At 38.0% G+C, this 26,657-nt stretch overlaps 2 protein-coding genes across 8 annotated transcripts in view; one reads left to right on the top strand and one right to left on the bottom strand.

Moving 5' to 3' along the window:
* epg5 (ectopic P-granules autophagy protein 5 homolog (C. elegans)) overlaps nt 1-26,657 on the top strand; it is a 1,176,376-nt gene that overhangs the window by 22,771 nt on the left and 1,126,948 nt on the right. The window lies entirely within an intron of this gene.
* On the bottom strand, nt 6,301-26,027 carry LOC147844095 (serine/threonine-protein kinase pim-2-like). 4 transcript variants are annotated; one of them, XR_015491609.1, is made up of 11 exons: nt 25,846-26,027; nt 25,390-25,497; nt 22,266-22,370; nt 21,860-21,948; nt 21,683-21,724; nt 21,240-21,588; nt 20,934-21,053; nt 19,659-19,686; nt 19,009-19,087; nt 6,553-6,617; nt 6,301-6,400 (listed from the first exon to the last, which is right to left on the bottom strand). XR_015491609.1 is itself a non-coding variant. In XM_087254073.1 (8 exons), the coding sequence occupies exons 1-8, from the start codon at nt 25,910-25,912 to the stop codon at nt 20,634-20,636; spliced, it is 978 nt and encodes a 325-aa protein (XP_087110199.1). In that variant the 5' UTR covers nt 25,913-26,027; the 3' UTR covers nt 20,174-20,633. The 4 variants fall into 4 exon arrangements, 1 of the variants encoding a protein (XP_087110199.1); XR_015491610.1 differs by lacking the exons at nt 6,301-6,400; nt 6,553-6,617 and adding an exon at nt 7,165-7,215; XR_015491611.1 differs by lacking the exons at nt 6,301-6,400; nt 6,553-6,617 and adding an exon at nt 7,364-7,499.

Genomic DNA, 26,657 nt, shown 5'->3' with positions numbered 1-26,657 from the left:
TTTGAAGAATCCCCCTTCCACCCCTACCTTTTCACCTTTCCCTCCATAGGGCAGCACGGTGGCCCAGTGACTAGCACTGTCGCCTCACAGCTAGAACGTCACCGGTTCTAGTCCTTTAACAGGCTGGTGGTCGTTTCTGTGTGTAGTTTGCATGTTCTTCCCGTGCTTGCGTTGGTTTTCCCCAGGTCCTCTGGTTTCCTCCCACATTCCAAAAACATGCACAACAAGTAAATTGATAAATCTAAATTTGCAATACAGGTAATCTCATAATGCAGCATATCTTTTAATAGCATTCAATTTTTAGTCATCAGCTCTTATCAAGGGGGAGTTGTCGAGATCTACCTGAGCTCAAGGCTCCCCTCTCTTCCTCCAAACGGGAGGGAGCCCAGGGCTCAAGAACCTTCGAGCTCAGGGCTCTCTCCCGGGACAGCATGCCAAACTTGCTTATAATCAATCATCAGCTAAGTGTGAACTCTTGAAAGCTGCAAGTGGTATGGACTATATATCATTACCACCAAACAAGCAGTCATTGTCTTCAATGCTTAATGTTATTGTCTGTGGTTTTAAATGAATAATATAAAACACATTAACACATGTATAGGTTAGATGAAGTCACTAATGTAAAAGAATTTAAACCAACCTCTGCTGGAAGTAAAGATGTTTTGTTAAGTTTTTGTTAACAACGCTACTCGCGGATGCGCAAATATAAAATGGAACTTCCTGATGCAGTCTTAGCTTTTAAATTATTGGATACTGCTTGCTTGGATGTTAAAGATCGACAGTTGGCTTTAACAGCATGTGCAGATCTGACTTTTGCATCAATGAAGTCGGCACTTAAGAGAATTTTCACCGGAAATATGTCTGCATTAACGGTGGGAATTAACCAGGAAACTGCATATATAACAGAACAGAGACGACAGAGAGGCAAGTCATGGCCTCAGAATGAACAAAAAAGGACACCATTACCTGGCACAAACCCCCTGGATAGATATGGTTGCAGATCAAAATGTGTGGTGTGACAAAGCACGTTTCATTGAGCCAAGGACTGCCCACACAAACGTGAGCAAATCAAACTGACTGAAGATGCAAAATGCAAGAAATGATGTGGAGGAATGCAACATCACTCTGTTTACAGAAGAGTTACACACTGAAGCAGCAATCCTTATGACTGAATGTTTTGGATCTGCAATAATAGACACTGCATGCACTCGGACTGTGTGTGGACAAGAATGGCTAAATCACTACATAACTGAGCTCAATCAAGAAGAGACTAATGACCTGAGAAAGACAGAAACATACAGCCATAGACCATTTAGGTTTGGAGATGGAAAAGTGGTCCGCTCCAACAGAAAGTTAAAAAATTCCTGCAAAAATTGGACAGATCAAATGTAAGATTGAAACTGAAGTCGTTCCAGCCAACATACCATTGCTCTTAAGCAAAGCCTCTCTTAAAAGAGCAGGAACAGTTTTAGACATGGAAAATGACAGAGCGGTAATGTTCAACCAGCCAATAGAACTTGACTTTACAAGCTCTGGTCATTATTGTGTAAATATAATGGACAACGAAAGTAGCTCAAAAGACATGCATTCTAATGAGCAGATTTGACAACTGCCGAAGACATTATGCAAAATGTAAAGGATGATGAGAGTGAAATTTTGATCATTTCAGATACAATGAGCTCAACAGAAAAACGTCACATCATGATGAAGCTTCACAAACAATTCGGCCATGCTTCTGTTGATAAACTGCAGCGACTACTTGACAGCTCGGGTAATAAAGATGCTGAATGTAACATGATCTTAAAAAAATTGTAAGTGAGTGTGAGATATGTAATAGATATGGTAAAGCTAAACCAAAGCCTGCTGTTGGCCAACCACTGGCAACACAATACAACGAAACTGTCGCTGTAGATCTACATGAACTTGAACCAGGTGTGTGGTATCTCCACATCATTGACCAGTTTACTAGATTCAGTGCAGGCAGCATTCTAACCTCAAAGAGATCCTCTGAAATAGTCAAACATTTTCTCCATGACTGGATAAGCGTACACGGCCCACCCCAAAAAATATTTAGTGATAATGGAGGAGAATTCAATAATGATGAGGTGAAAGATATGGCGGAGAACTTCAATATAGAAGTAAAAACTACAGCTGCATATAACCCGTGGAGCAATGGCCTCCTGGAGCGACACAACCAAACACTCACTGAAATCATAATGAAAGTGAAAGCAAGCATTGGTTGTTATTGGCACACTGCAATGGACTGGGCTCTTATGGCAAAGAATACAATGCAAAATGTCCATGGCTACAGTCCTCATCAACTGGTGTTTGGACAGAATCCTAACTTACCATCTGTGCTAACTGATAAACCTCCAGCTTTAGAGGGCACTACAAAGAGTCAATGGGTGGCAAAACACATCGCTGCTTTGAACGCATTAAGAAAGTCTTTTATTGAAGCAGAGTCATCAGAGAGGATTCAGAGAGCATTGCGGAAGCAAATACGCAACACGGATGAGAAATATGAAATGGGTGACAAAGTGTACTACAAAAGAGTGGATTGTCCAGAATGGAAAGGGCCAGGAACTGTCATGGGTCAGGATGGTGCAGTAGTATTTGTGAGACATGGAGGGACTTGCATTAGAGTACATCATCTCAGACTGAGAAAAGTGTACAAAGAAGGTGAATATCAACATATAACAAAAACTGATGAAGACAATGTCACAGACAGTGAACAAGAACAAGACTTTACTGAAAGTAACCAACAGCCAGCAGAAGAGACTGAAATCAAAGTACAACAAGGAGTGGGACAAATGCAGAACAAACGGAGGCAGTATGAAACAGAACAAACAAGTGATAATGCAGAAACACAGAGTGATGCTAATATGGAAACTGTGGTCATGCTACAAAAAGGACAAACTGTAAGCTACAGGGATAGAGAAAATGGTGTTTTACACACAGCTGAAGTCCTGGGGCGTGCAGGTAAAGCTACAGGCAAATATAAAAATTGGTATAACCTGTTGCTTATTGAGCCCACAAGCATTGACCTTATTCTCCGCAGACGAGCGGGCGCTGCCATTTGAATCTTTTTGGCACTAGACTTCCGGTCTCATTCACTTCCATTCATTTTTAGACATTAAAAACTGCTTGTTTCGCTGTTTGATGTTGCAAACTGATATTTTCTTGTTATATTATTCTACTTGGTCTGTATAGTCATGCAAACATTTATTTGTAGAGCAAGTAGTTTGACCGTTTTTTGCCGTTTATTATTCCTTGTCATTTCTCCCATAGGCGACTGAAACGGAAGTTCTAAGACGATCGCGAAAACAGGCGCACTTCCGCATTTTAGAATAAGGTCAATACCGGGTACCACAGAATCTGCTGACATGTCAAAGGTTGAGAATCTACAAATTCAAAACACTGTTGCTAATGCTAACTCCACTAATGTATGTGAGGATGTGTTTGTAATAAAAAATGTAAGATTTGACTTGGCAAAACAGGATGAGATAAAAAGCTGGATAGATAAACACGTCTTTGAGGAAGTAAAGGACGAGGGACAGAAATGCATTTTCACTAGGTGGGTATGCACCTACAAAGAGACACCTAATGGGGTTTTACCAATGACTGTAAAAAATATGGACGACGCGACAGCCCTTTTTCCCATTGAACGCCTTGAGGGCAAAACGCCTGCTTGACGGGCACAAACTGTCGCAAAAGACTGCTGAAATTGGAGCCAGACATGCGCAGAAGGATTGTCTGATGGAGCCAGAGGAGGAGCCGCGAAAATGAGCAGAGTCAAACTTCCAATCAAACGCTTTATGTAAAATCAACTACGCCCCCCGAACTTCTCAGCATGCGTTTGCTGTCATATCAACACAAATGGATGTAATAACGTTAACAAATATGAGGGTTTTATATATTCAATCGCGCCAGCTCCAGGCCGCAGCGCATAACTTACTCGCGGCGTCGCGGGCTGATTCCGGCTCGCATGCGGCAGCACCGGCTCGCTCGGCCGCCGCATCTGGCTCGATTGACTCGGACTGGAATCGGGCAGTGAGTCCAGGCATCCGGAGTAGGTCCAGCAGAGGTAACATTAGTCAGTCTGAGCTCTAAGAGATAAGTCTCCGGCAGGCGAGAATCTAGCCGGAACTGTGTTTTGCTATCTGGGTGGCTAGGCGTGTATCAGCAAACTAATAAAGCCCGAAAAAAGCCCTGAACTTAGCGAATAAACAGTGTTCCACCAGGATCATGTATGTCAGAAACTGTAGTTTACTGCTGAACTCATTTTGTCATGGTAAAAAAAACATTTCAGTCTACTTCAGTCTCCTGCCGAAGCTCAAACGCCGCGCTTTGAGAAACTGTCAATCACAGCTGTCAATCACGATGACACGCCCAGCATTAAATTACTGCTAAAAAAAAACTGTTTACAAAAATGAAGATCTGCACCTATTTCAGCACAATAACCAGTGCCTTAATCGACCAGAACTATCTTTCGGGACATTTTATTGCAAGTGTAATATTTTTTTTTATTTGGGCTCAAGTCTCCTTCATTAACACGGAGGAGGCGGGCTTTATGACTTGTACTGCAGCCAGCCCCCAGGGGGCGATCTAACGGCCGAAACCTTCACTCAAACGTAGGCTTGCGGCACACTTGGGTTTTACCCATAGCTCGTCTTGTAGCACGAGGTTTTGAAGAACTAGAGATGTCAGAACTAAAAAGGGACTCTCCAACATGTTCTTCAGACTCTCTTCGGCTCCTTGTGGCAGTGATTTGTCAAAGACAGTGGAATCTAAATTCCATAAAAGCTGCATTTCTACAAGGAATGAAACTGTCCCGGGACCTTTATATCAAACCACCTCCCGAGGCAAACTGTAAAAAAAAAACTATGGAAGCTAAAAAAGTGTGTGTATGGTCTGGCTGATGCTTCACTTTACTGGTATAAAAGAGTGACGGACATTGTCATGAAGTCAGGAGGAACAATGTCAAAAGTAGATCCAGCTGTCTTCTACTGGCTGGATCAAGACTGCGCTGTGACTGGTGTACTCGCTTGTCATGTGGATGACTTCATATGGGGAGGCACACAAAGTTTTTCCACAACAGTAATACCTCACCTCAGATCCATGTTTCAAGTTAGGCGTGAGGAGAACAACAGCTTCTGTTATGTGGGAATAAACTTTGAAACTATTGCCAATGAAGTGCAGGTTCATCAGGAAAACTACATCCAAAACATACAGCCTATACAACTGAATCATGCACGATCAGTGGAACAGGACTCCTTACTTTATGAAGAGGAAAAGGATCAGCTAAGGTCAAAGGTCAGCCAAATTCTTTGGGCTGCAAGACAAAGCAGGCCTGATGTCATGTTTGATGCCAGCAGCCTAGCTTCAAACATTAAAAATGCCTCTGTACAAACTATTCATGAAGCAAACAGAATTGTGGGTAAACTTAAATCCAAAAAGGTAATGCTGAACTTCCAATACCTCGGAAAAGACTCTGAGCTCAAGATGGTTGTATATAGTGATGCCTCTTTTGGAAATCACTCAGATGGGGGAAGTCAAGAAGGACATCTAATTGTTCTTATGGGAGAAAATGGAATGTTCTCTCCCCTTTCTTGGCAATCAAAAAGTGTAAAGAGAATTGTGCGAAGTACACTTGCTGCTAAAACACTAGCAATGTCAGATGTAATTGATAATGCAATATTTCTGACGACGCTGCACTCTGAGCTGACTACTGGTGACACTAAAAAATACAATTCCAATAATCTGCATTACAGACAATCACTCACTTGCTGATGCACTGAAGTCCAACAAGTCAGTTGCTGAGAAAAGACTTCGTCTGGAAATGAGCAGCATCAAAGAACTCATTCAAACACAAAGAATTAAACAAGTGCTCTGGTATGGTACAAAAGACCAGTTTGCAGACTGCTTTACCAAAAAAGGAGCATCAGCACTGCAGTTACTTAAAGCACTTAGTGAAGGACAATGGAAGCTCTATTAAAAGAGCATATTTCTGTTAGGAGTACTGAATTCTAAAAGTTAAAACTTATGGCATCATGTTATCTTATGTTTTGCTGTTATCTTATGTATTAATGTTTTTCAGGAAGGTCATGAGACATTATTTTTTAAAGAAGAGATTGAGTTTGTTAAGTTCAATTCTAGGTGATGACAACCGTAAATGTGGATGCTGCACATAGAAAGGAAGTAGGACTTTTATGTTATGTTAAAAGGTCACTTTCGGTGTGAGCGGGAGTTTTTGTTGTTGTTAGTGAACGGCCATGGTGGTCATGCAATAAAGGAGACGAGTTCTAAACTGTTGTTTTAATTTAGTAACAGTTTTACTTCTCTTAACAATGTGGCAATACCAGAGGTGAGCTGTACTGGATTGTTTTTTTTCTTCCACAACCTTTATGAGCACACACACACACACACACACACACACACACACACACACACACACACACACACACACACACACACACACACAAAAATGATGTTAATAACAACTGTCAGTTCAGTGCTTGATAAAGTCACGAATGTTAAAGAGTTTAAACCAACCTCTGCTGAAAGTAAAGATGTTAAGGTCTCTCCTTTAGGGATTCCAGATGAGCTCTTCACAGACACTGCAAGTAAACATTACGACGGGATTAACAATAGTTTAAATCAGCTGCGCCACACACGACTACTTTAACAGCAAGTTTATTCAGGGTCAGTCAAGATAACTAAGGTGATATTTAATCTGTTCCAAAAAAACATTTAATTAATGAGTAAGTGTGATGAATGCCAGAACACGTAACATTTCAAATAATATGCTAACTGCGTATGCTAACTTTACTATGGCCTTGGAACAATACAAAATATATATATCACCAACCATCATAAACGAATAGAAAAACACGTACCGACACAGTGACATTATGCACTCACATTCTCTTCACAAATATGAACTAAACCGGAATTAACCATCACGCGAGCCGCAAAGACATGCAGCAGCAGCCTCAAGGCAGGGCCGGCGCGTCCATAAAGGCGACCGAGGCTGCTGAATAGAGAGGGCGGCGTCCGCGACACCTCCGTCACAACCCGCGTCCCCAGTATGCCCGCGACACCTTCCTTACCACCATCGACCTCAGATCTGTCCACGACACCTCCCTCACCACCCGCGTCTTCAGTTATAACCGTGAACATCCTTTGCCTAGAGCGGTAGTTCAGCTTGCTCCGGCCCTGTCTCGAGGACACACAGCAGAAGCTGAGTTCAGTCACTCAAACGAATAACACAGTAACTAAAAGCATAACGACGCTATAAAACATGTTGTGGGTATATAAAATGGGGAAAATAACTAAAACACTTACTTTTTCACCACAGAAGCTTGATGTGTATCCTTCTCCGACGGCTGACTACAGTGAGAGGTGTGTGTGTACAGGAAATGGCGTTTGCTTCTCACGCTGTTCCGCCGAGATTCTTGCTCCCATAATGCAGTGCGTAACCGAAAATACGGATAATATTGCTGTAAAATGAAAATACGGAAAGTTCCTTCACAATTATACGGTAGTTTTTCCTGTATTTTTACAGATTTTTTTTACAGCAATGTGTTAAAATCACTAAAGCCAGGGGGTGGCGCTGTCGTACCATCCAGCCGCTTACGGGGCATCTAGCTTTCCGTTATATCTATGCAGCACACGGTGAAATGCTGAAGTGAAACTTCACCTTTTATTTTATTTATTGACTTTAATAACAAACATACAAAATCCAATCTTTCACAAAAAAGACAATGATAATAACAGATCAGCTTAAATAATATAAACACCTAAAACTGTAAAAAAAGAAAAAAAACGTATGACTTATGTATCCGTAATACTTTCAAAATAGCTATCATAATAATCCAAGAATCTATCACTTTTCTTGTTATTAACCAGTTAAAGAGATTTAAAGGTGCAGTAGGTGATCTTCCATAATGCTAACAGCTTAGCATAAATCTCTAAATCACAGTCCCTCCCCTGCCGTCCACAGCCACGCCTCCTGAAACAGGAGCACGCACACCTTAAAGATGACAGCAAAAGAGCCCTCTCTCATGAGTTAAAAGCGACTAGTGCTTGTCAGGCGGCATGCAGGAATTACACTCATTACTAAGCCAAACTGACATGCTATTTCAGAGCGAAAATTTAAAGTGGCATGGTAAACATTATAGGGAGACTAGGCAGAATAGGAGTATTTACTTGTGTTTTGTTTGGTAAACTAATTAAAATCTACATTATCAATGCTGTAAAATGTCCCATATGAAACTGAAAATGCGCTTATTTCACACGGCCGCCATTTTAAAGAACCAAAGCGATGCTGCGGTGGAAAGAAACCCGGAAGTGAAAGACCAGCACTGCAAACATTGCAGCAACATGCTGTGGACTACAAACCTCCAGCTGTTGCCGAGATTTTAAAATGCATAAATGGTGTAAACATCACTTTAATGTTATACAGTAAGTTTAATTTAAACAATTATAAGCAAATTAGGCATCAAACAACATCACAATCTCTGTAAGAAAAAATATGCTCAAGTGTCCTCCAAGGCTTCAGTTCATGGCACCAGTTAAACATCGTGGGGACACATTCCTGCTTCAGCCTATGTAACCCGGTGAGTGATAAAACACTGCAGGCCCCTGTAGCACATCCTCGTGTTGTTTGTAATAGTGTTGTCCCGGTACTGAAGTTTTAAAACTGGCTAACATTGAAGTGCCGCTGAGCGCGGATGACTTGACTGATCTTCACTGCTGCTTCGCACTCCAGTCTCCGTGTATCTGTGTTTTCACTCAGTTTACTGCTCTTCCCACAGTGCAAACACAGATACATGGAAACTGGAGCGTGAAGCAGCCGTGAAGATGTCGAGTCATCAAGCAGATCGTTTGGCCCGTCTGTGTTTGTGCTCAGTAAACAGCGGTGGGTGAACTGATGACCTTCTTGGCCAATCACAAGCATTTCTGTCGAGCACGTGAACACAATAGCAAATCAGCGCTGTTTTAAGAAAACCATCAACAGTGCCTTAAATGTTAGTGCGAAATTGCCTGTTTGTTTTTCTTTTAATTCAGCATCGTGACAAGTCTAATATAGTGAAAAAATCAGTTCATTAACTCAAGTTTGATAAATGGCATCTAAAGCGTGTGTTTGGGAAAGAAAACGTTAGTTAACTAGTGACATTTCCCTTAACTTAGCTGAAAATAAGCTCTGATATTCCTTTTTATTTTCACCATTCATTCAGAACGGATCTTCGGGTCACTCAGAAAGCGGTGGAATTATATATTTGTGTCACTTTTTCTTCTCTGATAAGATATACAGCCAAGTACACAACGTTCCTATGCAACTCCCAACAATACTTCCGGGTTTCTTCCCACCGCAGCCTCGACTTCACTTTTAAAAATGGCAGCCACGTGAAATCAGTCTATAGTCACATCAATCTTTTAACGGAAGATTTTAGTGGCTGAACAACACTTCTGTGAAGATATAACCCATTTGTAACAACAACATCCAATGTTACATCAGCTTTGCGTGAAGCTAAAATAGTTTTAAAACAAAACATTACATTATTGGCAGTTTGACACAGTCAAGTGATTGGATTTCGCAGATCAGAGTTCACCAAGCTTAAACTTTGCACCGCAGCGAACTGCGAAACTTAATGCATGACCCTGCGTTTCCAGTCTGACGCATTTGCGTGCGTATGAATGGAAGTCTATGGTAGTGATGGAAGGTTCAGATCATTTTACTGACTATCTTATCCTATTATCTTTTGAGTCTCGTTCATCGAGATGAACGAATCTTTTTTCAAGTTATTTCGTTCATTTGGTTCAATTTGCCAAAATATTATTAAAATGTTACAAATTGCTTCCAAACACATCTGCAACTAGCCCAAAAGGTTGATCACACCACAAATAAGTCATAAATAAAATACGATAAGAAGAAAATAGTAATTCAATGTTTACCTGCTCTTTTGTCTATGAAGGTATTTTTGTCTCTTTGCTCAGCTCACCTCTTCATGTCTTCAAATGTCAGAGGTTCGTTCATGTTAAACTGACAGTCACATATAAATTTAACCAAAGTACACAGTCTGAGCCAATAGGAGCCATGATAATTAGTTCACCTTTCGAGTATTCTGGTTCTTGAATAATTCGTTCATCACGTGACAGAATGGCTCAAACCCGAGGACTCGAAAGTTGAACGGATCAATTTTTTTCCCGGCTCTAAACACATATGATTGGCCCATGAGAAACGGATGACTCAAACCCAATAGAGGACTCGAGAGGTGAACGGATCAATTCTCTTTCGGGCTCTAAATGCATACGATTGGCTTCTGTCTTTCACGTGATGAACGACTCACACAGAGGAATCGAGAGGTGAACGGATCAATTCTTTTTCCTGCTCTAAACGCAAATGATTGGCTAGATGAACGACTCAAAAGACTTGAAATGAACGATACCACCTGCACAAATGTGTGCATGCGCGGATGAATGAATCACTCCCTGACACAACTCGTAGTTCCCGAGTCATATTGAAGATCCATTCAAAATGAACGAATCATTCAAGAATGACCCTAGTCTGTGGAGAGAAAAGTCAAGTGTCACTGCAGCTTTACAGCTGACCTTTAACAACCAACTACCTACCTATCTATCTATGCTAACAACATGCTAATCAATGCTAGAATCATGCTAATGATATATTAATTTATACTAGAGTCATGCTAATGACATGTTAATCCATACTGGAAACATGTTAATTTCATGCTGGAATCATGCTAACAATGTTTATTAATGCTAGAATCATGCTAATCCATACTGGAATTGTGTTAATTACATCCTAATTCATGCTAACAACATGCTAATTCATGCTACACTGTAAAAAATATCTGATTTATCTGAGGCTGCTGTAGTTGGGCTCTTGAACCTTTACATTTCAATCTTAATGTTTGTCTGGTTGTTGTAACTGAGTTTCTGAGACTCATCAGTTATAGCAAGAAAGATGATGAGAAACTCTACTGTTCATACTTAATCAATGGTTGCAGATGTAATTATTACTATTTGAAAAGTTAAGCCATAGACAAGAGTTTTATCTGATATTATTTGGGATGTGTAACAGCTTACTATGGAAGTTCATCAAACAACTTTCAAGGAGTAAATAAGACATTTGATATATTTCATGCTCAAATTCTTGAGTTCTTCAGCTTCTTATTAATACACACAGACATCAAGAATCAGGACATGAACCTCATGCATTGCAGCATGAATATATTATGCAGCTTAAAGTTCTTACAATCTCTTTCTTTTTCTTTATTTTATGTTCTTTGGAGGTCATGTTTCAGAAGATTGTTTTGTATTGTTCTGGGCTGATTTTTATTTGATTTATATTTTTTGATTGTCACCATTGTTGAGATTTAAAGACTAATTGTTGACGTCTGTGTGTTTTTGAGCTCTGCCATAGAACAAACATTCGCATAGTGATTGGTGTATTTAAACTTGTTAAGCAGTCATTGCTGTAAATCACAGATGTCAAAATCAGTTCCAAAAGTGCTGCAGCTCTTCACAGTTTGGTTCCAACTCTAATAAATCACATCTGATCAAACTAATTGAGTCCTTCAGGCATGTTTGAAACCTTCAGGTGAGAGCAGGGTTGGAACTAAACTGTGCAGGGCTTTGGCTCTCCAGAAATGGAGTTTGACACCCCTGCTGTTGATCATGTGGTTACTTTTACATATGGTTTCATTTCCCACCTGCAATTAACAAGATATTCAATATTCATATTCATTGCACAAGCAGGTGTGGGTGGGTGGCCTTCTCAGGTTCATTAATGTTTTATTCTTTTGGCCTTTCATGCTATACAAATATTGTGATTAACACATTTAATTATAGCAGCCAAATTAAACACTAATGTCAGAACAAATAGTTGAAGAGCCCAATTAAAGCAGACTCTGTCTTCTTTTGTTTAATGATCTCTGCTGAGATTCTGAGAAATTACATTTTTATTGTGTAATTTGTTTTCATTCATTCATTCATTTTCTTGTCGGCTTAGTCCCTTTATTAATCCGGTGTCGCCACAGCAGAATAAACCACCAACTTATCCAGCAAGTTTTTACATAGCGGATGCCCTTCCAGCCGCAACCCATCTCTGGGAATCGTGTATTTTGTTTTATTTTTATTAATTATTATTTTATTTTGAGTTTTAATGTCAGTTGATTTCATCTTTGGTTTTGGCTGTAATTTGTGTTTTTCTTTCCTTCAGTGATTCTGCTGTTAACAGTTGTTCATCAATAATTCTCAATCGTCCTTTAATTAGACACTTCATTGTCTCATTAACTTCATCACTGTTTGAGTGTTCAACCCTCTGTATTGAGGACACTAGTGAGGATTTTGCTGTGGGATTTGAGGGGTTAAATGTGTTTGATGAAAAATACAGACTGTGGAATGTATTTTTAACAGAAATATTCTGTAAACTGAATTTACGAATGTAAAATGTTAAAAACAGCAGATTACAGGCAACCACAGCTGCCGGTATTTTACCGTAAAATCAAGCAGAAAAGCAGCAAAATGTTTTTTTGTGTCAACATTGTGGAGGACAGTAGCATATGTGCTCAATTCAGAGATAAACTACAAGTAATTGTTGACATGCTGCATCTTCTTTTGTTTAAAGATAACTGTGTTGTTACTGATGCAATGAAAATCTGTTTGCTAATTGTAAACACATGAACACATTAGTGCATTAAATGACTTTGTTTTTTTATGCAATAGGCTACACAGTAAAATCCTCAGAGTAAAATTTACTCAGTTCAGAGAACATTTGGTCCCTCTCTAAATTGAACAAAATTTACTCAGCAGCAGAGTTAAAGTTAATGAGACAATGATGGGGTTAATTAACGCCTCATTTCTGTCCTCTGTTAAGGTAAGCAGGCTGTGTGCACGCGAGCGATACACTTATTTAAATATGTCTTATGATAATACTATGTAGGCACATTTATGCATACAGTTTTAAAACTTTTAGAACCGTAAAGCAAAACAATGCATTTCCCATGTAAAAACGATCTAAAAGGCACATAGGTCTGTGTTTTTGCGTATTTATTTGTTTATAATATTTACCGTGGATTATAATATAATAAACAGAAAGATAAACTCTGTCATGGACATTTTTTTCTAAAAATAAGCTTGATAAGTTGTCTGTAGCATGGTGGTGCTGACGTCACAAGCGAGCGCCCCGAGGGCACTGTAGTCCGTTTATAGCCTAATGTTAGCTTTCAGTTCTTGCGTTTGAATTTAAGATCCAAAAGTGCTAAATGTTGTATTTTCGTGTGAGGATTATCCAGCTGGACAAAACGTGTAAATGTAATGAACAGTGTTTGAACACAGAGCATATTATTTGCACTTTTTGAAAAGCCTATGGGAAAATTCTATAGGGATTTTCACGAGGGAACCAGTTTTATGCAAGCAGCCAATTAGCCTACAAAGTGACGTCATAGTTCCTCCACTCTATTGAGAAACAGCCACAGACTTTTCTTCTTCTTTCGTTCTTATTTGGCGGATCGCACAAGTTCTTGTACATTACCGTCACCTTCCTGTAACCTGATTCAGAATCTACTCTTTTCCCATAATAATCCCTTACCCTAACTCAGTGAGAGACTTCGCATCCGCCAGTGCTGCTTCTCCAGCTCTTCTGACTTCTCCTCCCACTATGTCAGGATCAGAAAATAACTCCCTCCATCCCTACCTAAAACTTAATAAATTTACATTCAAATAATTCTAATAATCATATCTTATTAATCAGTCCTGTGTCTTTTAAAAATCTAAACAATGCAGTGTACTTTTGTCTCTATACCTCAGAATTTAATAAAAATTTCAATGTAAACTCATAATCTCTTTCTTTCTTGACTTCTTCCAATAAATCTCTTCTTTCTTCATTATACCGCTCACAATGCATGATCATGTTCAACATTCATTTTACCCGCACTCACATAGACCTGTTCTGTGCTTTGCCATTAACTTCATTGTACTGTTAAGTCCAGTATGCCCAATTCTTAGTCATGATAATATATATTCTCCTCCTTCCTTTTTCCACTCGAGTGCCTCCCTTTACCCACTTGTGGCTAAATATTATACATTTGCTTTCCATTCTTTCCTGCTTCCTATTGGTACTGCCATTTCCCCATTATTTGTTTCCTTATAATTGCTTTAACTTTACTTCAACTGTAAGTCACTTCCATACCTATATTATCTTCCAGCTTGCTTTGCCATTTTATCTGCTGCTTCATTTCCTTTAAATGCCACATGAGCTGGCACCCACGTGGACATTACCTTTACTCTCTCCTTTTAATTTATACAACTCTTGTAATATTTCAATAACTAAATATTGCCTACAGTCTGAGTGTTTTGCTTCAATGCTTAAGAGCAGAACTACAATCTGAGCAAACTAAAAATTCCTTAATTTCTTTGATTTCCTTCATTTCTGTGAATTTGGGTGATCTCACCTCTGCCACGTCAGTTTTATCTGCCTGTTAACTTGAAGTTAAAGCCTGGATGAATCAAAATTCCTCAAATTAAACAGTTCTAAAACAGAGGTTCTATTAATTGGCACTCCTACCAGTATTAACCAGTGTAATAATCTTAAACTGTCTGTTGGTGATCTTTAAGTGTCGCCCTCTACACAGTTGCGCAATCTTTGGGGTGCTTTTTGATGCACAGCTTAGTTTTAACTCACATTTCAAACACTTGACTAAAATAGTCTTCTTTCACCTACGTAACATTGTCACATCTGTCAGTGACCACCTGAGGGCACTGTAGTTCAATGGACACTGAGTGACACTACAGCGCCCATAAAGACTACATTTCCATACACTCTTTCGCACACACACCCGGTCTGTCATTTACATTGATTTACTACCACAGCTGTCTCCATTCTCCGTGATTACCAGGACTATATAATCAGTCATTCAACCACTATTTGCCATCGCGTCATTTGTCTTTCTTGTACCCTGTAAGTATGTTTTTCCTAGTTGTTGTTTCTGATCTCACCGTGTATCTTGCTATAGTCTTGTTCATGTTTATCTGTCTTAGTTTCTTGTTTTGTTGTTTATTTGTTACTTTGCACTTTAATATTTTTGGATTTTTATTCAGTTTTTGAACTTTAATATATTAAAATCTGAACTTGAATCCTTTATCTTTTGGTTCCTGTTTTTGTTATTGTTTTGATCACACCTAACGTGACACATTGCGAGGATTAGACCTTTTTTATCACGGCCTGATGTGGAAAGGCTTATTCATGCCTTTATCACATCACGTCTTGACTTCTGTAACTCCCTCTCCCTGGGCCTACCAGCAAGCTCTCTGAGACGTTTACAGTATTTTCAATATTCTGCTGTACATGTTTTAACACACACTTCATCATATCACTTCTGTACTTCAGCAACTTCACTGGCTTCCTGTTAAATCACGTATTGATTTTAAGACTCTGGTTTTAAAAATACAAAGCAGTGCATGGGCTAGCACCTGACTACATTTATGACCTAGTAACTCTGGCCACTTCCACCCGCAGTCTTCGTTTCTCATCTGCAATCTTGCTGTTTCAGCCACGCTGTAAACTGAAGACTAATAGTGGTCATGCTTTTTTTTTTGTACAGTGCGCCTAAGCTATGGAATGGCCTACCCACCAGCATCAGGAATGTGGTTTCTCTGGATTGTTTTAAGAAACTTCTTAAGACTCCCCTTTTTACCGTTGCTTTTAATTTAGAATGACTATGTTTGTCATTTTATCATCCAGTTGTATTGAATCTTTCATATTTTACTGCGGTCTTTTTATTCTATTTTATTTTCTGACTGTTTTTTTTAATTCTGCTTTGTTTGCCTTGTATGCCTGTTAGCGCTTTGGGACTGAGAATTCCTGCATCTTTCATCCATTGTAATGCTAAACTTATTGCCAGCATTACCCCTGTGTATACTGATAATTTGTTTGAAATCCTTATATATTTTTTCTATATTAAACTTTAGAATTACATTTGCTATTTCTGGTCATTATCTGGACTTTCGATGCTTCTTAAAAAAAAAAAAAAAAAAAGTACCATCTCTCCGTATTTTTCCATTTAAACTTTCCCTTACATATATTTCATGTAGTACTCTTATGCCCTTTGATAACTTGAAACCCCATTTAAATGACCACTCTTAGACCTTATATAATGTCTCTTGCATATTCCTCATAATATAATATATATTTTTTCCCCTTAACCAAAAGCTCCATCATCCGCAAACAAACATCTACTTATCCCCCATCTACTTTCTCAAATACATCATTAATCATTATAATGAAAAGCTCATATGGACTTTTGTGAACATTTCAAATAAATAGTCAAACATGTAAGCAATGAGCCAAGCTGCTTCTCTTCTGCTTCTGTATATTAACAGCTGGTGTTCATCATTAGTGCTCAATCATTACTTAATTAATCCCTTCATTGTCTCATTAACTTAAACTGCTGTTGAGCAAATTTTACTCACATGAGAGAGGGACCAAATATTCTCTAAACTGAGTACATTTTTCTCTGAGGATTTTGCTGTGTGACTTATTTTCCATGTCACCCTAATGTATTAAACCCTCTTTTATCCCCCAAAAATTGCTCTTATAAATAAAATTTTAAAACAAAAAAATGACATTAATTTTGCATCAAAAAAGCATTTTAACATAGGTAAAGGTGTCTGCAACTTTTGCAAAGCATCAAACCACCTTCATATTAGTTGTCAAAGCACATGCATGACTGCAGAAATTATTATTCCTTTTAAAAAGAAACTATCGAATATTATGCATGTTTATTATCATACACAAATACGGTGTGAACACACAGTAATGAACTTTAAAGTCATTTATCCGTTTTCTTACACTAAACCAAAAAATTATGATTAAGCCAAAATCTCGCTTTTTGTAAGCAAACAATAAATGAAAAACTATCATTTTCTTACTTTTCCCATTTTTGTTTGAAAACGGATATGGAATGGACGCGATTGATTATATCCAAATCCAGCTTAGTCCAAGTATAAAGAACAGGCCCCTGGGCCCAGTTTTTCAAAAGGGTTAATCCGGATCAAGTTGATCCGGATATAGTAATCCTGTTTTTTCGATCTGTGATCACATAATCCAGCTTACTTTTTGAGCCAGTTTTTCAAAGCAACATCGGATTGGATCAATCTGATCCAGATAGGAACTTTTCAGGATTACTAAATCTGAATTTCTAATGCTCAATCACAATGTAGATAGATAGATAGGCCTGTGTACAGAGCAACAAATATAATAGCCAGTGTGGGGTCAATATAACTCTATTTTTATTTGAAATGAAAACTAAGAAAATGTAATAAATAATAAAATTATAATAATAAAAACAAGAAAAACCCCACCCCATCCTCTTCCAGCAGTCCACTCATCTGAAACCTACAACACTGTACATTGAGGATATTTATAATAAGTTTCAAATATAGATGTAAATAAAAATAAAAAAAAGACTTGATGTCAAAAACTCCACAATAATTTCACACTTCCTCATCTGATGTGGAGAGACCAGCTTGCCTTGGTTTGGTGCAGTTTGGTCAAAGTCAGTTGTTCCTCTGCCAGACGAAGCTGTGCTTCTGCCCTTTTAGTCTCTTTTTGCAATTGTTGAAAGGGATTTCTAAAATTAGGGATTGTCATTCTTTGCAAAATTTTTTTTTGGTTATTCTATAATCATTACATGCATCACTAATAAATATACTAAAAAGAAAAATATTTTCCATTGTGATGAATATATATATATATATATATATATATATATATATATATATATATATATATATATATATATATATATATATATATATATATATATATATATATATATATATATATATATATATATATATATATATATCTCAATTAGTGACAGAAAAAAAAATTATTGTTTTTGGTCAATTTTGACAGCTGTTTGGGGGATTATTTTATGAGGCCAAACTCTTTCTACTTTGCTGTAGGCCTATACTGAAGGGCTGAATACGTTAAAGCCTATAGTCACTATAGCCTGACGGATGAACAAATAAAATTAAAACCTTATTATTAAATAGTACATCTCGTAAAAAAATATCCAAAAATAGTACTATTTAATAATTTTGTAAAGTTTTCATTACATTTTGGGCATGAAATCCACGCTAAATCCACCCTTCTGATGGGATCAGTTTAATCCAGGTTTTTGGATCAAAGCGATCCGAATCTTACAAAAAAGGTTTGAGAAACCTAAACTAAAGGTTTGATCCGGATCAAAACCAAGATTGGATTACGTGATCAATCAGATTATGTAATCCATTTTTCCTTTTGAAAAACCCATTTTCAAGATTTGATACAATCCCTTATCCAAAATCCTAGTGGATTACTTTTTGAAAAACCGGGCCCTGGAGATCTACCATCCTGCATATTTCAGTAGCAACCCATATCAAACACACCTGCTTGCAATTCTCAAGAGGTGCAGGACCTGTTCAGGTCCTATTTAATTGGTTCAGGTGTGTTTGATCTGGGCTAGGGCTGAACTCTGCAGGAACGATCTTCAGCAACAGGGTTGAGCACTCCTGTTTTAATTGTTCATTTATTTATCTTTTAATTTGCTTTTCAGTAAAAAGCTCAACCTAACAAAATAAGCAATGGAATTAGTGGGTGATCGGGACCGGGGCTGGTGCAATGGGTATTTATTGGGGCCTTGCAGCTGGGTGGGGTGAGATCTATGCCTAGAAATGGTACTGTGCACTCACACACAGACCGGTTCATTTTTTTGGATTTTTGTGGCTCTTTTAAGACGGCAATCCGCCATTTACAAAATGCAAATAGTAAAAGCCTAAAAAAAAAAAAAGTGTAAAGTGTTTAAATGCTAAAAGTGTAGCTTATGCCGGACATTTCTCTCTATGGCAGTGTTAGTTCTTTGCTATGACTCTGGCCTACACACACTGTCTTTCTGAGGTGGAACGAGTGTTGACATTAACGTTACACAGCAAACTTACCCCAGATAAGCGAGTGTCAGCCCGGGAGGTTTCTTATCTACCAGAGCTGGACTTGCTTCATCCTCAGCCAATTCTTAACCTGCAATCAAAGGTAGCCAGACAAGTGACGTATAGAGGGTGAAACAAAAATTAAAAAGTTCAAAACAGCAGTAGAGATATAGCCTAGCTCAAGGGATTAGATAAAACTAGTGATACAAGATGTTTTGAGTACATTTTGTTGTAAAACAGTATGAAGGGTATGTTCCCTCTTAAATAGAGAACAATAGTAACAAATGGGGAAGAATAAAAACAACAAATTCACACAATTGTGTTCCAAACACAAACAACACCCCTGCAACAAGCAAGAAAGTCACTCGAGCATGCTCTCTAGGTCTAGTACTCAATGAGCTTGGTCATTCAGAGAAAAAGATGCTAGTCCTATGTGAGCCTATCAAGGCAAGTACAATTCACTCCAGAGCCAAATGGAGCTCCAGATTCCTTTTGCTGCACTTCCTCCTCACTGGGAGTTGAGGTTTTAGGGGTGGTGTCGGTGTACATGTTAAATCAGCATGCATGCATCTCTTCAACAAGCACCTTCTATATTAAGGGCCAGCACAGGCTTGTTAGTTGGGTTAGCTATAATGAAATTCTATATAGCAGAATACATTTACCTGTTTGGTGTACATCTTGTCTCATTTGCTGCAATTAGAAAAAACAAAAAACAGCATGTTAAACCTCTGAGTGTGCGTGCGTGTGTGTGTACTTCAAACATTGATTGAAACAGCATTTTTGTGTGGTTCATTCATCATTGCAGGAAGGCCAAATAAACTCCACAACTACATCAAATAACCATTTGAAAACTTCCTGCTTTGGCCTTAACTTTGTAATTTGTGACTGTGGCTCTCTGCTTAAGTCTCTGTCTGTGCTCATCTGACATCTAAAGCTTGCTTTTGTTCTAAAGCAACATCCCTCAGGAGTGGGCAGAGAGAATCAGCTCATTTGCATTTAGATCATAGGTGTACACAGCTAAAATTCCATCTGGTCCCAAAGTATTCATTTTTAACAGGGTAAAATAAATGATCTGATGGGTACTTTGACCTGTAACTTCACAAAGATAAAAAGTGGAAGTAAATATTTTTAAGAAATAAATGCAAATTCAAACGCTGTTTTCATAGATAACTTGATTGAATTTTTACTATTTTGAAAAATGTTGTTGAATGTTCAGAAATATTAGTAGATTTATCTTGAAGACACAAAATGCACTTGCAAGATATCTTTTTTTTCCTTTATTTAAAGTTTGTGCCAACACTGGCGGGTGCTCTGGGGAAGGAGCCGTCACTGGCGGGTGCTCTGGGGATGGAGCCATCACTAGGGGTTGCTCTGGGGCTGGAGGAGTCACTGGCTGGCATTCCTGGGGTTAGGGCTGAAACTGGTAGATGCTCTGGGGCTGGTACTGCATTTTTAATCAGTTCACTGGACTATTCCGTCATTAATTACTCACATTCACATTCATTCCAGGTTGCATTCGGGGTATACAGTGCACTGTGCTTGTGAGCATGTGCTCTGAACAAAGGTCTTAGGGGTTTGGAATGGCATGAGGGTGAGTAATTAAAGACAGAATTTACATTTTTGAGTGAACTATTGCTTTAAATGTCTGAAACACTTCTAAGCCATTCAGTGCTTAAAATGTGTTCCAGACTGGGTTGCTTCTCACTTTGGCAAGCAGCAATACATTTCTTCAGTTCTGGATGCATTTTAGAAACAAAGTTGGTTAGTCAAGGCCACACACAGTTCACAAGCATAAAAACAACTTCTAAAAGACGTTAATCAAACTTAAGGCAAGCCTTATATACAGATATGTTGTAGTTTTATAGATGCATTATACAGAGAACTTGCTGTATGTACTGAATGTTATTGTCATGGTGTTGTTAATGTCATTATCTCACCTTCAGGTATGCAGACACGGATTGCTATGTATTCCAAAAGTAGACCCACAGATTTCACTGTTTTTTGAAGAGCATGTCGTAAGCATGTTGTGTATGTCTGGTGTGGATGCACTTCTGGTTCTGTAAGAAAAACAGTTTTGAGGTTAGTAAACAGCAGTGAAGCACACTCAAGAGAAAGCTAAACTCTTAATTGCATTAGTTTGTGTACTAGAGGTTTGCTAGTCTCTCTCTGACATTTAAGCTTTTGTCTACTTACAGTAGATGTCTGTCAAACTGTGAAAAAACAAAGAGCAAAGAAATACTTACCCCTGATTTGTAGTCCTTTTCCAAAGTCAATAAGCCTGATCTGCATCAAAGCTGTATTGATTAAGACATTGCTAGTGTGCATGTCATTATGGCTAACCCCATGATTTATGCACTCTTGAGCACACCGGACAACCTGCACCATCAAACTCTTGCCAACACTATCCTCCAAGTGTCCACAGCGGCTAAGAAAACGCCCTATTGGTTCACAGGGCTCTGGATACTCCATGACCAGATGAAAGTCCTTTTTCTCCTGAAACCACTCAAAGAGGCGCACAGTGTAGGTGCTTGGAGGTGCCATGAGCGTATTCAGTAGCATCACTTCTATGGGGGGTCCTCTGCGATCGCCAGGCTGGGGAAAAAATATAATTGAAAGTCTTATAATCTTATTTCAATATAATTTGTATTCAGAGTCATATACTAATATGCATTGTTTTCAGTCTTACGTCATCCTTTGGCTTTTTAGACTTGATGAATTTGATGGCAACCTGTGGATGAAAAGATGGTGAACATAAGTTAGCTTCTTGCAAAAACATTTGTTCTTTTATTGTGAGCACAGGTCTATTTTGATCTGCAGTCACTGTACTGAAAAAAGAAAACAGAGAAGTGTAGAAGAGGTTTACCTTCTGCTGATCGGACTTTCGTACTCCTATTTTGACGATGCCAAAGCGTCCTCGTCCCAGCTCTCTCCCCATATCATACTTGTCTGTCACTGAAAGATAAAAGACATGTTCATTTAAGATTCATGTTATGCCTGAACAAACAGAATAAGTAATGTAAGAGATGTAAAAGAGAGTTATTCTTTATTTGGGTGCCTTTGTGTTTATTTACTTTGTAAATGACGCATGTGTTGAGTGTTTTAATCGTTACAGAAATCATCAGCTATTATTTAAAACCATCTAAAAACACAATCCACTTTGCTTAGTACTTTACAAGCTGTGCAGATTGCACATATGGCTTTAGAAGAAAATAGAATCAAAATACTGTTAAAAGACACCAATAAAAATAAAGTCAATGTTTCAGATGTACCTAATCCAGGTGATCGATGGATTGGCCTTGAATCTGATTCAGCCTGTGTGGGCTGCAGCTCTGATGGGCCTGGAACCGGCTCAGTCTCCTCATTTTTTGTCAAACCTGGTGCAGAGTTGGGAGGATGATTATCTGTACATTTTATAATACATTCTTATATAATATAGTTAATATGAAGTTATGCTTGTATAACATTAATATAAACACTTTAAAATAACTTAAACATGTATACAGCTTTAGTAAAAAAATACAATTAAGACATCATACCTTTTGAGCCCTTGCAGCTTCTCTCAGAAAGACATTGCAAAACTTCAGTCTTTTTTACAGTTAAAAATAAAACTTTACTCCACAAACTAGTGCTGGACAATAATTTATTATTAAAATAAAATTGATATATTTTTTTCAGTAACAGTGATATGACTTCTTTACACATTTCCAATATTTTGATACGGTAGACTGCAGCCAGCATTGGTTGGTTATTGCTCAAGGGCAATAAAATAATTTGTTTTAATAAAAAATATAATTTTGTAAGACTTTAAAATTTATCTAGCCAGAAATACATTTTATGAATCAAAATAGTTGATTTCTCTTTTAGAAAAACAATAATTACAATATTAAGTAAAGAAGATGTTTATTATCTACTGTAAATCTATCGAAAATAAAATTTGTTAAATAATTTATTTAGTCGGCTTTAAAGCTTTTTATCCCTCAGGTTGTAGATGTTCAAATTATTTTCTCCGCCAAATATTGTCCTATCCTAACAAACCGTACATCGAATGGAAAGAGTGAAACCAGAATGCTGGACAGAGTGACACGGCATTAACCGATTTCGGCTCATTTTCTCAACCTAAAATTAGGTGCATCCCTACAATTTAGCTTTAATCTAATTAAACACACCTGATCAAACTAATTAAGGGTGCTTTCACACCTACGCTTTTGTTTCGGAACGTATCTCGTTTGCCCAGTTAGCGCGGTTCGATTGGCATATGTGAACAGGGCAATCGCGCTCTGTTCCGCGCCAAAGTAATCGCTCCGAGAACGCTTGAATGAGGCGGTCTCGGCTCGATTGAAACGAACCCTGGAGCGGTTCGATTGCAGTGAGAAAGCGATCCGATCCGAGCGCGGTTATATCACAGTGTTTTATGGATATGTAATAGGCTTACGGCTATATGAAGAGAGAATTATGAGTAAGGCGGGAAGTTTCGCGAGTCTCCGGATGCCCGCAAACGAGTGATGATCTCCCGGTAATCTCGTGTCTCTCTCCCAGTCCTCAAATAGGCATCATCGCGCACCCTTCTCACCCCTCCCCACCGTGTCTCTCCTCAGACAAGTCACGCGCGCGCACCCTGTCAATCACCACCAAACCACCACCTCTCCTGACAGCTGAGCAGGACGCTGCAAAATAAACCCTGACACTCTGACCAATGTAAGGAGAGTTTACTCGCACGTGACTTGTTTTAGCTCTTTTGGTCCGATTAGAAACTTTGCAGTGTGAAAGCGAACCGCTCCAAGAGCAAAGAGCAACAATGTAACAATTCTAATCTCTGTTTCGGAACAACTGAATCGATTCACAGGTGTGAAAGCACCCAAAGTCTTTCAGACTAGTTTGAAAACCTATAGGTAGGTGTGTCTGAGCAGGGTTGTAACAAAAATTCTGGCTCTGAGTTTGATACAGCTGCTCTAATACTGATCTATATGATCACACAGATGATGTTATTGATGATAACTGATGAAAAGCTAACATTCTGCGGTTATAGTGTTTTGTATAAACTGTAGTACTAGTGCAAAAACTTTTCTGCCAATACACGCTTTCCACCTTGTTGACAAACCCAACTTTGCTGATAGTGAGAATGCACATTAATGTGTAGACAACTAATGAATGTCTATATTTTCCCCAAAATGTAAAGTCCAGCTACTCCCAGCAGCAAACATTGACTGAGACCATGAGAAAATACATTAAAGACAAACTTTTACTGCAATATTATCCAGATTGTGAAATGTATTTTTCTACATTTTTTGTGCGCCCACTTACACTAGTTTAATATGCAGACAACTTCAAAAGATGAAAACCGTTCTCCAGAATGCAGGCACGAAAAATAATCATCATTTGATTTCTGTTTTAAAATGTCCGACTGTGTGTGTTTTTTTTTCAGATTTAATTTGAACGATTGTACTTATAGATATTTTGTGTACATGTACAATGAATGACATACACTAAAACTGTTGCATGTAATGTATGTCCTCTCATGCACAACAGCATTGGCACTACTGTAAATTACACTATAGTATGTGGTCCGGCATCTTAACATAAGCGAATAGCACATTTTATTTGATAATTAGGCAGATAAAGTATATTGTACAAGATAAAATAATGTACCTTTGTACAATCAGAAATAACTTGTCTTCAGTGTAAATATACACCCATACAGCATCTTGATGCATCTAAATTATATTAACTATTAGTGTAAATAGCATCTATTTTCAATTACCACTCTATTTGCACCTAAATAATGAATACTTCTGTTGCTGTTAACTTACTGTTAATTTATATAGGCTATTGGTTGTTGCTCATACCTTTATCCTGGCTGAAGCAGTGTTTTTATTTCAGTCCATTGGAATAACCGGCAAAATCTGAGGGTTTTATCTTTGTTTAATGGTTTATCTATGTTAAATGAATGTTTCTTCATATAGAATTTTTTGACTAACTGCATGCGTTTAACTTTTTTCTCATATTTAATTTGTGTTGTCACTTTATGTACACTGGAAGCTTCTGTAGCTAAAACAATTTCCTTGTGCTTGTCAAGCACACTTGGCAACAAAACTGATTCTGATTCTTGTTTGTACACGGATTCAAAAAAAGGTGAACAAATATTTGTACTGGTTTTGTTTCTAAAATAATACAGAGCTCTAAAGGAAGAGGTTTTAACTTTTTCCTTTGGGAGCATTTTTGGCAGTTTTTCTAAGGTTTTTAAAAATTGTTTATATCTAGATCAGAATAATATAATATTAATGGTCATTTCATCCAGCCCCACTACAAAATATGCAGAGTCCACATTTGGCTCAAGGCAGGTAATTAAATCACTTTTCTACAACATGGAGGGAAAAAAATCTGTTCCAAACGTACCTGAGACATTCGATGGCTCAACTGACATCGTTGAAGCAAATTCAGTCAACGGTCCTTCGGTCATTGATGGCCCTGGAACGGGCTCGATGTCCTGAATTTCTGTCAAAACTGTAAACAGATGCACAATGTGGTTATCTGTACATTATGGAACATTCATAATATAAAGACATTAAAAAACATTAACACAATATTAGTTATCGATCATACTTTCATAAGCCATTTCAGCTTCTCTAAACCGTAAAATCCTGAGCTGGACCACTAAGTTATATTTTTCTAGTTTAATAAGTACTTAAACTCAAATGATGAAATCTTGGAAAAAAAACAACTATTTATCGGTCACAGTTACTACCCTGAAATGGCACCGAGGAGTGGGAATGAGCCAATTAACGTTAGGCCTAAATTATATCGAGCAAAAGAATCAAATGATTTAAAGGTGTAATATACTACTTCAAATACCTGTAATTCCTCCAACTGACGTTGAAGCTGGTCCGGCGATCGGAGGTGTGTTTGCCGAAGAATCCATAAGTGGAAAATTTTCAAAAAAAAACTAGTTTAAAGATTCAACTGTGCTGTAAAATCTCTGGAGGTCTGTCGATATGCAATAGACGACCACTTCTCTCGCGAGTTCAATATCAACTGAGGAAATGGCTTCGCGCGGCCGAATTTATGGAGCGCTGGAGCTGACGTCACGGCTTTTAGAACGAGGCGCTAAACCCGAGACTAATGTTTATATTTGATTCTCACGAGAAAATAAAAGTCACATTTCTGTGTTAAATCTCTCCCGTTTTAGGCAAGTTTTACACAAACAAATTGACCGAAAGGATATGGCCAAAATCTTCCCTTTCCAGGCTCATTTAAAGATTTATTTTAAAACCCTTAAAGGACTTTCGACTTTACGATGCGAGTGTCATAATTGCAATACTTTGTTATAGTTTGATTGTTAAATATACAGCACAAAGTAATACATTCTAAAATAATTTGTAATAAATTATTTGACAATGTTATATGATGTTCATCATAATTTAAAAACAATAATAAAAACGCGTATTTGCACAAACGTAGAACATCAAGCCAAGGTGTGTGGGAGGTCTGGAAAATATATTTCTGTAGGAAAAATAAATATATAAATAATAATTATTATTTTTAAGTATTAATTAACCCCATATAGTCTATGCCATTTTCAATTCATGCAGCAGCAGGATTGAAGGAAATTTTTCAGTCAGCAGGCTAAAATTCTTAATATTTATTATATAGTATTGACAATAACA

The sequence above is a fragment of the Danio rerio genome, chromosome 5 (assembly GCF_052040795.2).
Source record: "Danio rerio strain M-AB ecotype USA chromosome 5, GRCz13ab, whole genome shotgun sequence".
Taxonomy (NCBI): Eukaryota; Metazoa; Chordata; class Actinopteri; order Cypriniformes; family Danionidae; genus Danio; species Danio rerio.
The sequence above is the reverse complement of the archived record's forward strand: the minus strand, read 5'-3'. Positions and strand labels throughout refer to the sequence as shown.

Excerpts from the sequence above, each read along its gene's own strand:
- LOC147844095 (XM_087254073.1), bottom strand. The coding sequence starts at position 25,912 with ATGGATTCTTCGGCAAACACACCTCCGATCGCCGGACCAGCTTCAACG. Across the intron at positions 21,725-21,859 it reads GAAAGTCCGATCAGCAGAAG|GTTGCCATCAAATTCATCAA; the intron begins GTAAACCTCTTC and ends TTTCATCCACAG. Across the intron at positions 20,732-20,933 it reads CCGTGTCTGCATACCTGAAG|AACTGAAGAAATGTATTGCT; the intron begins GTGAGATAATGA and ends AAATGCATCCAG.